Raw genomic sequence first — 13,020 nt, 5'->3', positions numbered from 1 at the left:
TAAAATCATTCAATGTGTATAATAAAACATTCCACATGTTTATGAAAAATGCATAATGTGGTTTAAAAAATTAAGCATGTGTTGAAAAAAAGAACACATGAAGAAAATCGGTGAATAAATGCCAAATAAAAACGAATATACCCGAAGAAACTGATGAAGAAAAGCAGAAAAAATATAGTAACCCCAAAAAACTGAAGAAACACGATGAAGAAATGTAAATACCAGGCAAAAACGAAGAAAACCGAAAAAACGAACCAAAAGAAACAAACGGAGAATCGAAGGTGTACATCCGTTACTGGGACTGGGCTGCTTGCTGTGGGCGAGCCAGAGCTACATCTCGCGGAGTAGGCGAGATATTAAAAATAATCCATCGGCTGCCTGCTGCTTCTGCCGAGACGACTCGAAGCGAGAAAAAATGAAAAAAATCAATCCCCACATCCTCTCACGGCAGCGCGGCCTCCCGCTCCCACAAGCGGCGGCCGGCGGGACGGACGTGGGATTCGCGGCGGCGCCGAGCACGCACTTGCAGTGCGCTGCGGCCGTACGCGCTCGCCAGGTCGAGCTGACAAGGCCGGCGGAGCCAGCTGGAGTGGCTGAGGGAGGCCGACCCCCCCGGGCTGCACTCAAGGTGTTCGTCGGATTGCCTCGCCGGTTCAAGCGACCGACCGCGCGGTGCTTTCTCCGTGCCACGTGCCCTCTAGCACGGGTGGTCACAGCACCCAGCAAGGGGCGGGTGGAAGAGGCGAGGAGAGAGTTCTTCGCCGGCCATGTCTTCTCTGGCGAGCTGGCCGCCGCTCTCCGTGCTGCCTGGCGGCATTTCCCTGGCTCCAGCATTGGTTAAGACTGACGGCGCCAAGTTACTTTGCAGCTGCAGGTCTACTGCCCGGGTCTCTTGCGCTGGGTCATCCAATGGAAGTGTCGCCAAGGAATCGGCATACGGTAAGCAGCAGGCGTACGGAGAGGACGCTGCTGCGGATAAGGAAGAGGGTGGTTCAGAATGGAGCAAGGACGAGATTGAAGCCATCTCGGCGCTGTTTGCCCGGCCGATGCGCCAGAAGCCAGTGAAGCCGCCGAACCCGGCGACGCAGCGGCCTCTCCCGCTGCCGCTGCCCCACAAGACGAGGCCGCCCGTCACACCGACACCGACGCAGCACATCCGGCTGGCTTCGCGCTCCATGTTCAGCGACAAGGTGCGCAAGAACCCCGAGGTCCTCGTCGGCATTGCCAAGGAGATCGCCGCGCTCCCGCCGGAGTCCGATGTGTGCAAAGTGCTGGACCGTTGGGTCCCCTTCCTCCGGAAAGGCTCCCTGTCCATGACCATCCGGGAGCTCGGGCACATGGGGCTTCCCGAGAGAGCTCTTCAGACACTGTGCTGGGCACAGGGGCAGAAGGCAGTGCCTCTGTTCCCTGATGACCGGATCCTCGCTTCGACCATCGAGGTTTTGGCGCGCTTCGACGAGCTGAAGATGGAGTCTGCGCTTGAGGAATGCGTCCCCTCGGCGAGCCGCGCTGTCCTCGAAGCCATGGCGAGGGGGTTCATCAGGGCAGGCAAAGTAGGCCTGGCACGCAAGCTCCTTGAACTTGCCAGGATGAACAAGAGGACACTGCACCCGAGCATCTACGCGAAGCTGATTCTGGAGGTTGCCCGGACACCTGAAGGCTATGGGCTCGCTGCTGCACTGCTCGATGAGCTCGGTGAGAGGCCAGACTTTGACCTGCGCCAGCAGGACTGCACAGCTGTCATGAAGGTCTGCATAAAGCTCAGGCGGTACGCAGCCGTGGAGAGCCTATTCAGCTGGTTCAGAGGGTCTGGCGGGAACCCAACTGTTGTGATGTACACCACAGTGATCCACAGCCGCTCCCGTGATGGGAGGCACCGAGAGGCGTTGGCCCTGGTTTGGGAAATGGAACAGGCAAACTGTCTTCTTGACCTGCCGGCGTACCGGGTCATCGTGAAGCTGTGTGTGGCATTGCGTGATCCAGAAAGGGCTTTTCGGTACCTGTCAAGGTTGAAGGAGGCTGGATTCGTTCCGACCAGTGACATATACTGTAATTTGATTGAAGGCTATGCCGCAGCAGGGAGGATGGCCAGGTGCCGGCAGCTGATCAGGGAAGCTGAGTCAATCGGCGTGTTGCTGGACAAGAGGCTAATTTCAAGCTTGTCTGAGATGGGTGATAGACGTCCTTGAACCACTGGAAAGTAAAAGTCTGTGGTTGTGTAATTATCTTGAGGCCTTGTTCGGTTTGGCAGGGTTTGAGGAGGTTTGAAAGGGATTGAAGGGGATTAAATCCCTTGCAAGTCAAAATCCTTCTCAAACCTCCCCAATCCCCTTCAATCCCTGTGGCAAGAGGATTAACCGAACAAGGCCTGAGGAGGTAAGACGAGTGGGTTTCTTTTATGTGTTCTTTTCTTAGCGGTTCCATGCTAGACAGATGTATTTGTGATGCTTCATACTGAAATCCGTTTGTCTGAATCTCTTTAACCTGTAAGATTGTGGGTAGTTTAAATTGCTAGCAGTTCCAAATATTTCTTCCTTTCTCTGAACAGTTTGTTAACAAATCCATGTACATTATGTTTGAAGATATCAGGACTAATCCGAACAGATAACTCGGCGTATTCTGAGTTTAGTGAGGTCCATATTAAGCGGCTTCTTGGAAATTGACAAGGAGTCAATGTTTGATCATATTTTATCCTTCTTAAGATGAGCTGAATTGTGCATACAAGGGCACAATTATGTTTTTAGAAAAGGAGGATGACCCCCAGCCTCTGCATCTGGGCGATGCATACAACAGTAAGACTGAAGCCACCTCTAAGCAACAACTGTCGCTACACCTATGCAATTGATGAAGGGGCGCTGATAGTTTGGGCTTAATACCAAACAGACATCACAACCAAACCTAAACATCTAAGACCTGAGGTCCCAACCAGAACGCCGGCCTGGTATGGGGTACCTACTAGTCCGGCGCACTCCTCAACCAGGACGCCTCTCGGGTATGAGGCCGCCGCAGCCACCTGCCACGAGTCCATCTTCAGAGCTGTACTGTTGCATCTACCGTGCCAGGTCTCTCTGCCATCGACGCCACCACAACGCCAGACAGCGTCGTCCTCCTGCGCGAGTCCATCCTTCCACATCGAACTCCGAATCTGCACTGCGCCACACCGTCCAGATCCGTCGCCATTAATGTATGGATGAAGCACCGCTCCACCAAAGAAGTCGTCCGCTGGTCATCTCCAAGAATGCGCCCCCCAAGGAGGTTACGACACATGATTGTCGCCAACATCCGATCAGCTGATCCAGGGTTTCCCCCGAAGGTATTGAGTGGAGTTAGGAGCTTCACCTCGATGATGCCTTCATGAAGGAAACGATGATAAGGGCATCGTCATCAGCGGCTCCGGCCATCGACCGAAGATCAGGTTTTCACCCGGTTCCGTCCCAAGAAATCCACCCAACAACCTGTGCACCGTCTCGACCGCCTTCAAAGCCCCAGATCCAGCCGCCTAGATCCGGCGACCAACCGCAGCAACAGTGCCACCATGGGATCCCTGGCGCACCGGCCACTGCCTGAGTGTGCCACCACTGGAGCCTAGGAGGAGGGCTCCCACCCCGCCTCGCCAAGCCGCGAGAGCCGCCGAGAAGGATCTCGCGTGCTCGTCACCGTCTCTGATTCGAACCAATCCATAGCAGATCGCCATCACAGATCCACCTTGGACAGGGACTGCACCACGCCATGCCGTCGCGGGAAGCCCGAGCTTCACCGTCCGCCACCCTCCAGGGCCGCCGCCCCGGGATCCAGATAGAACTTTGCCGCTGCCACCGGCCAAGTTCCGTCACCGCCGACCGGACAAGCCGCCGGTCACTGCAAGACCATGCGAGCAGAGCCAGCCGGCCGACCAACTCCGACGAAGAAGAAGGCCACCACCACCAAGCATAGGGCTGGCGCCCCAGACGTCCTCGTGTTGCAGATCAAGTCCAGGAGCAGTGCCCCGACGACGATTGACATCGGTAGCACAACGAATTAGCCCGACATGAGTCAAGGCCAGATCCGCCGTTGCTGGTGCCGTTCTCCCCCGCCACCGCCGCATTACTTCCATGTCGCCGCCGATCTGGCCGGAGAGGAGCGCCGCCTCCCAACCAGATCGAGATCCGAGGAGAAACCGCCGCCGCCGCCACGCCACAAGGGCTTTGCCCTGTGACGCTCCGGGCGACGGCGGCGGAGGGGAGCGGAGGAGGGGCGAGGCTGTAGGAGGAGGGCGGGGGCTCCCCGGTGCGGGGCGGCGCCACCGCACGGGGGAGGGACGGGAGTGACATGAGAGAGAGCCTAAGACGGAAGGGCACAATTATGTAACAGGCTTAATTCGCATTACTGGCTAACCATATTTTACAATTTTTTTGTAACAGTGCAGAATCTATGTGAAGCTTGTTAGTGTTCATGATGAAATTTTTATGCGTGGGTCCATGCAGAGCAAAGGATATGCTCCTCCCTGTATATATTTTCTGTTGCAATGACTCTCAGTTTTGTTCTAGATTTGATGGTAATGGTGCTAGCTAGCTGATAAGATATTGTTACATCGTTGTTACAACTAACAAGCTTGATTGTGATCCAGTTGATGATCACTACGATGCTTCATCAGCTACTCAATCGTCGATGCCTCCACCTCGGTATTATTTTTTGAACTGTCTAAGTTTTGTCCTCAGAATTTTCAGATAATGTCAGCTTTTTTCTCAGGAAAGGTCTATGATATTGGTAAATGGGGTTTACAAAAATGATGGTAGTTAATATTTTGTTGCTCTTTTTAAATCTGTTGGTAATCTTTTTGTCATCTGAACAGAAAGTTTATAAAAGAAAATTTGACTGGAAAACTGTGGTAGTCTGTCATTTAGCAGTGAGTCACTTGAAGCCCTTATGCTTGGTAGTGCACTTACTGGACCATAAGGGGCTTAATCATGAGCAAGGAGCTGAAAGTAGACTTTTTTGGAAGAGCAGCGATATGATTTCCCCAAGAGCAGCTCCCATTATCGTCTTCTGCTGTGTTGGTTTGAATGTTCTGGAGAATACTTCTGAAGATAAGGAAATCATCTAAGGAGCGGCAGTTGGAACGGATCCTGGGGGTCATTAAGTTCTAGCGCCTTCTTTACGGGTACGGAGTCGTTGATAGCAGCAGAGTGAAGTCTTGGGAGGAGCTGCTTAAGGTAAGGGGTCGACCCATTCCAGTTGTCTAGTCCAGCCATGGATGGGCAGAGTTGCCCTTCCTCTGATGGAAGAAGTGGCAAAGTTAATGAATTTGTCTTGGAGTTTGATCACATCTCTCCACCGTAAAAGTACCACACTCAGCGCATTCTTCCCCTCTTTATATCTCCTACAAACATGGGGGAGAATTTTTGAGTATGGATTTACATCCATTCTTCTCAGATTTCATTCTTGACTGCTTGAGTAATATAGATATACATGCCACACATACAGATTTCAGATTTTAATGTTACCACAAAAAGGGATATATTACTGGAGGGTATTAGTGTCATGTTCCTACACGGGCGCAGTGAAAAAGTTAGAGCTTAGTAATCAGATAATAATGATGGTCAGAGAAGAGGAAGACAATTGGTTAGCATCACTAGTAGAAAAGGGGGCAATGGTCCAAGCTGATGGGGTTATGTACCTAGGGTAGGGTCATGGACCTGATCCAAGTAACTTACCCCAGGACATCTTTAGAAGAGGTCGCCTTCCAGTCGACCAACGAGGATTCACTCGACTGGCCTGAAGGACTCGACCACGAAGACTCACTCGACCACCAGGAGGTCAAGAGGCACTCTGCACTGCAACGGCCTGTAATCAAGTAGACTTTATGATAGTAAAGGCACTTTATGTGGGGCGTTACCAGTAACGCCCCAGACTTAACTCACCTTAAACCCTCTCCTGCGTGGGCTGGCTAGGGTCCTGGCGCACTCTATATAAGCCACCCTCCTCCACAGGCAGAGGGGTTCGGCACCTTGTAATTCATACATTCATAATCCACTCGACCGCCTCCGGGCTCCGAGACGTAGGGCTGTTACTTCTTCCGAGAAGGGCCTGAACTCGTACATCCTTTGTGCTTACAACCTCTCCATAGCTAGGACCTTGCCTCTCCATACCTACCCCCCACTCTACTGTCAGGCTTAGAACCACGACAGTTGGCGCCCACCGTGGGGCCGGTGTTTTAGCGATTTTGTGGAGAAGTTGCGATTCTTCCGAGTACTCTCATCATGGTGTCTGCTGGAGTTTTGGTCAAGGGTCAAGAGATCCGTCTCGGCACTCTCACCTTCATCGCCGACGACTCCGCATGGCTCCAGGAGGCTCCACTCGACGTAGACGCGCTCCCCGTCCGCGGTGCGACGCATTTTCGCGCATGTGTCCGCGGCGTTCTGCTGCGGCAACCGTCGACCCAGTATCGGTCGGCTCCTCCATCGTCCACCCTCCCAGTCTCCCGCCAGCGCAAGCGCTCAGGTCGGTCGAGGCTTCAGCGATGGGTGAGTCACGCGGTGGCTCGCCAATCGGCCACTATACAAGTTGCGGCAATCGAGCCCAACGAATCTCTCTACAGCTTGTTCGATCAGTCGACTGGCTCCGGAGAGACTGCATCCGAGTGCGGAAGCAGTGATCGAGCGGCGGAAATCTTGATGGTCGACGGGCCCCACAGCCCTCCTGGCTTCGCCCGTGGTGGTGGAGCAGGTGACGGCGGCGACCCTGCACGAGACTACGAAGAGTACCAGCCCGAGCCACTCGACTCTCTGCAAAGAGAAGAGCTTCGCCGCAGGAACGAGGATCCCCTGCGTATTCCCATCGCAGGAGAAACCCCCGAGGCTCGTGCCTTGGAGGAGGCGCGTCTGGCCAATTTGGCCGAGCGCACTCGACTGGAGAACCTTCAGCGAGCACTCGACGAGCGCGCGCGGCAACGAGTTCCCGACACCAGTCGACGTCAACTCTTCCCGCCGACTCAGGTATATCGAACCCCAATTCAGAATTTAGCAGCTGCGACCCGTATAGCAGAGTCCATTCAGCCTTCGCAGTCGGAAGCTGGCAGAGGTTTGCTGCAAATCAGGGATCTGCTCCGGGCGGCAGGAGATCAGAATTCAGCCGTGTCTCAGTCGCGCAACAGAATTCACAGTCGATCTGTCACTGTGAATACGGTTCAGTCGGCTCACAGCCCCAGATCGCCTCCGCGGCGCGAAGGGCGTGAGAATCGGCGAGATCAATATGGCGACAGACTCGACCGAGATGATAGGCGTCGAGTGCCCTATTCCCCTCCGAGGGGTGGGTCTTACGCTCCTCGGCAGCCAGATGATAGGCGTCAGTACAGTACAGGGCGTAGGGTTCCAGTTGACCCCAGAGAGCCAGGCTTCGACGCGCGATCCATTATCGTGCAAGGGTTGGTCGACCGGAACAGAGCCCATCGAGGCGCACTCGACAGAGATGTACCCACGAGCAGTCGAGTACATGTTTCTGGTCCTGAATGTTTCAGCAGAGCTATCAGAGCCGCAGTTATCCCCCCCAATTTCAGGTTGGCAACAGGAGTCAGCAAGTTCACTGGTGAGTCTAAGCCTGAAACTTGGCTTGAAGACTACCGAGTGGCAGTTCAGATCGGTGGTGGGAACGACGAGGTGGCCATGAAGCATTTACCCCTCATGTTGGAAGGTTCTGCCAGGGCATGGTTGACTCAATTACCTCCTAGCAGCATTTACACTTGGGAAGATCTGTCCCGAGTGTTCGTCAGAATGTTTGAAGGGACTTGCAAGCGACCAGCGGGATTGACAGAGTTGCAAGTCTGCGTGCAGAAAACTAATGAGACTCTCAGAGAGTATATTCAGAGGTGGATCACTTTGCACCACACTGTGGAAAATGTCTCTGATCATCAGGCAGTATGCGCCTTCAAAGACGGCGTCAAGAACAGAGAACTGAGTTTGAAATTTGGTCGAACCGGTGACATGACCTTGAGTCGGATGATGGAGATTGCTACCAAGTACGCCAACGGCGAAGAAGAAAACCGACTCCGAAGCGGCAAGCACAAGCCGAGTCAGTCGGAAAAAGGAAACACCAGTCGGAAACAGAAGCGGAAGGCTGAACCGGCAGCTCCTGGAGAGGCCCTGGCCGTGACTCAAGGAAAGTTTAAGGGGAAACCAAAAGGATCCTGGAACCCCAAGAAGGTAAAGGATAAAGAAGGGAACGACGTGATGGATATGCCGTGTCACATTCACACGAAGAAAGATGAAGAGGGGAATATCATTTACCCAAAGCACACCACTCGCCAATGTCGACTCCTGATCCAGCAGTTTCAGGGAAAACAGTCTAAGGACAAGGAGAAGGAGTCGGACAAGGCCGAAGACAAAGAGGACAGTGAGGGAGGATATCCGCATATCAACTCCACTCTGATGATCTTTGCAGATGTGGAAAGCAGAAGTCGACTGAAAGTGATTAACCGAGAGGTGAACATGGTTGCCCCAGCAAAGGCAAATTATCTGAAGTGGTCTCAAACACCCATCACATTCGACCAATCTGATCACCCGACTCATATTGCCACCCCCGGGAGGCAAGCTTTGGTGGTCGATCCAGTTGTCGAAGGCACTCGACTGACAAAGGTGCTGATGGATGGTGGAAGTGGGCTGAACTTATTGTATGCAGACACATTGAAAGGTATGGGCATTCCGATGTCTCGACTGAACACTAGTAACATGAGCTTCCATGGAGTTATACCAGGGAAGAAGGCCGAGTCACTCGGCCAAATAGCTTTGGACGTAGTGTTTGGTGATTCGAAGCATTTTCGCAAAGAAAAGTTGACATTTGAGGTCGTGGATTTTCAAAGTGCATATCATGCCATTTTGGGGAGGCCGGCCTATGCACGGTTCATGGCTCGACCATGTTACGTGTACCTCAAATTGAAGATGCCCGGTCCCAAAGGTGTGATCACTGTCACCGGTGATAGGAAAAAGGCAGAGGAGTGCTTTCAGAAGGGCTCCAAGATTGCCGATTCCCAAGTGACAGCGGTCGAGTTCGAAGAGTACAAGCAAAACGCAGATCCGAGTGACTTGCTGCGATCCAAGAAGCCCGCCACAGAGTCTGCATTCCAGTCGTCCGGTGAGACGAAGCCTGTTCACATTCACCCGACCGATCCCGAAGTAACTCCGACCCGCATCTCCACAACACTCGACCCAAAATAGGAAGAAGCGCTCATCCAGTTCCTCCGTGAGAACTGGGACATTTTTGCATGGAAGCCCGCTGACATGCCAGGTGTTCCCAGGGGACTGGCTGAGCATCGCCTAAGAGTCGACTCGTCTGCAAAACCAGTCAAAGAGCATCTTCGGCGGTCCGCCGTCCAGAAGAGAAAGGCCATCGGTGAAGAAGTGGCTCGACTGTTGGCGGCAGGATTTATCCGAGAGATATACCACTCCGAGTGGCTCGCTAATGTCGTCATGGTTCCTAAGAAGGACAAGTCGCTCCGAATGTGCATTGATTTCAAGCACATCAACCGGGCCTGCCCGAAAGATCACTTTCCTCTCCCTCGCATAGATCAAATTGTTGACTCGACCGCGGGATGCGAGAGGTTGTCTTTTTTAGATGCTTACTCCGGGTACCACCAGATCCGTCTGTACGGGCCCGATGAGGTAAAAACAGCTTTCATCACTCCATTCGGGTGCTTCTGCTATATCACCATGCCATTCGGCCTCAAGAATGCCGGAGCCACATTTATGTGAATGATTCAGAAGTGTCTACTCACCCAAATCAGTCGGAATGTGGAAGCTTATATGGATGATATTGTTGTCAAGTCACGAAAAGGTTCCGACCTGCTCGCTGACCTCGCCGAAACATTTGCCAACCTCAGAAGGTATGATATCAAGCTCAATCCATCAAAGTGCACATTTGGAGTTCTTGGTGGCAAGTTACTCGGTTTTCTCGTTTCCGAACGGGGAATCGACGCTAACCCAGAGAAGATTGGCACTATTCTCCGAATGAAACGCCCTGTGCGAGTGCACGATGTCCAGAAGCTTGCTGGATGCTTGGCCGCATTAAGTCGATTCATCTCACGACTCGGTGAAAAGGCACTGCCTCTTTACCGACTGATGAAGAAGGCTGACAAGTTCGAGTGGAGTCCAGAAGCTGATGCAGCGTTTGCCGAGCTAAAAGCTCTGCTCTCCACCCAGCCGGTGCTTGCTGCTCCAATCAGCAAAGAGCCTCTGTTGCTCTACATCGCAGCCACAGGACAAGTCGTCAGTACTGTGCTAACGGTCGAGCGGGAAGAAGAAGGAAAAGCTCTCAAAGTTCAGCGCCCAGTGTATTATTTGTCTGAAGTCTTGACTCCATCCAAGCAGAGATATCCTCATTATCAGAAGCTTGTGTATGGAATATACATGACCACAAAGAAGGTTGCTCATTATTTCTCTGACCATTCCATCACAGTCGTCAGCGACGCTCCACTATCAGAGATTTTGCACAACAGAGATGCAACTGGTCGAGTGTCCAAATGGGCGATTGAACTTCTTCCCCTTGATATCAAGTTTGAGGCAAAGAAAGCCATTAAGTCCCAGGCGATAGCAGATTTCCTCGCCGAGTGGATTGAACAACAGCAGCCGACTGAAGTTCACTCGGAGCATTGGACCATGTTTTTCGATGGCTCTAAGATGTTGAATGGTTCCGGTGCTGGGGTTGTCCTGGTTTCCCCCAGAGGAGATAAGCTCAGATATGTGCTCCAGATTCACTTTGATTCCTCCAACAATGAGGCAGAATATGAGGCCCTCCTATATGGGTTGCGCATGGCCATTTCACTCGGCGTCCGTCGCCTAATGGTCTATGGCGACTCGGATTTAGTGGTCAATCAGGTGATGAAAGAATGGGACGTGAGAAGCCCAGCCATGACTGGATACTCCAGTGCAGTGAGGAAGCTGGAGAAGAAGTTCGAGGGGTTGGAGCTCCATCATATACCCCGACTGAAAAATCAAGCAGCTGATGATCTAGCAAAGATAGGTTCCAAGAGAGAAGCCATTCCGAGTGGTGTGTTCTTGGAGCATATACACACTCCGTCAGTCAAAGAAGATCCTTTCACCGAAGAAACTCCGCAGCCCAAGAGCGCCACAGATCCGACTGAAGTTGAAGTCCCAGCGGTGGTCGACTTGATCATGGAGGTTTTGGTGGTCATTCCCGACTGGACGATTCCGTATGTCGCATATATCTTGAGGAAAGAGCTTCCGGAGGATGAGGAAGAGGCTCGGCAGATCGTCCGTCGATCTAAGGCCTTTACCGTAATCAAAGGACAATTATACAGAGAAAGCGCGACTGGAGTCGGTCAGAAGTGCATAACACCAGAAGAAGGTCGACTCATCCTCAATGATATTCACTCGGGGACCTGTGGTCATCATGCGTCCTCTCGGACCATCGTGGCCAAAGCATACCGAGCCGGATTTTACTGGCCTAAGGCGAATGAGATGGCAAAAGAGATAGTAGATAAGTGCGAGGGATGTCAGTTCTACTCGAATATGTCGCACAAGCCTGCGTCAGCTTTGAAGACCATCCCACTCGTCTGGCCTTTTGCAGTTTGGGGGCTGGACATGATCGGTCCTTTGAGAACAGGACGAAGTGGCTTCACGCATGTACTGGTGGCAGTCGACAAGTTCACCAAGTGGATCGAGGCTAAACCAATCAAGAGCCTTGACACCGGTACTGCTGTTAGCTTCATCAGGGAACTAATATTCAGATATGGAGTCCCGCACAGCATCATTACGGATAATGGGTCGAACTTTGACTCAGAGGAATTCAGAGCTTTCTGCGACTCCCAGGGCACACGGGTCGACTACGCATCAGTCGCCCATCCGCAGTCGAATGGACAAGCAGAGCGAGCTAATGGACTGATTCTCAAGGGACTGAAGCCTTGACTGATGCGTGATCTCAAACACGCGGCTGGAGCTTGGGTCGACGAACTTCCATCTGTACTCTGGGGACTGCGGACCACGCCTAATCGGTCGACCGGAAGAACTCCATTCTTCTTGGTCTATGGAGCTGAAGCAGTCTTGCCGAGTGATCTTCTCCACAATGCTCCTCGAGTTGAAATCTACAACGAAGCAGAAGCTGAACAAGCGCGGCAGGACGCAGTCGACCTTTTAGAGGAAGAAAGGGAGATGGCTCTGATCCGGTCGACCATCTACCAACAAGATCTGCGGCGTTTCCACGCCCGAAATGTGAGAGGTCGAGCCTTCCAGGAAGGGGATTTGGTTCTCCGAGTGGATCAGCACAAACCACACAAGCTTGCTCCTTCTTGGGAAGGCCCCTTCATCGTCACCAAGGTTCTCCACAACGGGGCGTACCATCTTTACAACGTCGAGCATAATATCGACGAACCCCGAGCTTGGAACGCGGAGCTACTCCGCCCGTTTTACACTTAAGCTTTATCACTCGGATGAGTTGCAATAAAGTACTTCTGTAGTTCATGGACCTCAAAATAATAAGTGTCATAGTTCCTCCATAATATCTGTCACTTTTTATTTTTTGTCCAATGAAATTCCCCTCAGTGGGTGACTTAGCTGCGAATCCGTTTCGCCTAAGTTTGTAAAAATCCTACCGAGTGGTGAGCCAGACTCCCACTCGGAGGCTTAGCCGCGAATCCGTTTCGCCTAAGTTATCAAAATCCTACCGAGTGGTGAGCCAGACTCCCACTCGGAGGCTTAGCTGCGAATCCGTTTCGCCTAAGTTATCAAAATCCTACCAAGTGGTAAGCCAGCCTTCCACTCAGAGGCTTAGCTGCAGCCTCGTGCTCGCCTAAGTTATAAAAATCCTACCGAGTAGAGAGCAACCCTCTCACTCGGGGGCTTAGCTGCAGCCTCGTGCTCGCCTAAGTTATCAAAATCCTACCGAGTGAAGGGCAGTCCTCTCACTCGGAGGCTTAGCTGCAGCCTCGTGCTCGCCTAAGTTATCAAAATCCTACCGAGTGGTAAGCCAGCCTTCCACTCGGAGGCTTAGCTGCAGCCTCGTGCTCGCCTAAGTTATAAAAATCCTACCGAGTGA

At 52.5% G+C, this 13,020-nt stretch overlaps 1 protein-coding gene across 1 annotated transcript; it reads left to right on the top strand.

The window, feature by feature from the left end:
• Positions 1-425: 425 nt before the first annotated feature.
• On the top strand, positions 426-2,545 carry LOC119326736 (pentatricopeptide repeat-containing protein At2g01860-like). Its single transcript, XM_037600356.1, has one exon. It carries the CDS (start codon positions 768-770, stop codon positions 2,187-2,189), a length of 1,422 nt encoding a protein of 473 aa, XP_037456253.1. The 5' UTR covers positions 426-767; the 3' UTR covers positions 2,190-2,545.
• The last annotated feature ends 10,475 nt before the right edge of the window (positions 2,546-13,020 follow it).

The sequence above is a fragment of the Triticum dicoccoides genome, chromosome 6B (assembly GCF_002162155.2).
Source record: "Triticum dicoccoides isolate Atlit2015 ecotype Zavitan chromosome 6B, WEW_v2.0, whole genome shotgun sequence".
Taxonomy (NCBI): domain Eukaryota; kingdom Viridiplantae; phylum Streptophyta; class Magnoliopsida; order Poales; family Poaceae; genus Triticum; species Triticum dicoccoides.
This window is presented reverse-complemented; position numbering and strand designations above follow the sequence as displayed.

Bases quoted from the DNA above. Each gene is read 5' to 3' on its own strand.
- LOC119326736 (XM_037600356.1), top strand. From the start codon at position 768: ATGTCTTCTCTGGCGAGCTGGCCGCCGCTCTCCGTGCTGCCTGGCGGC.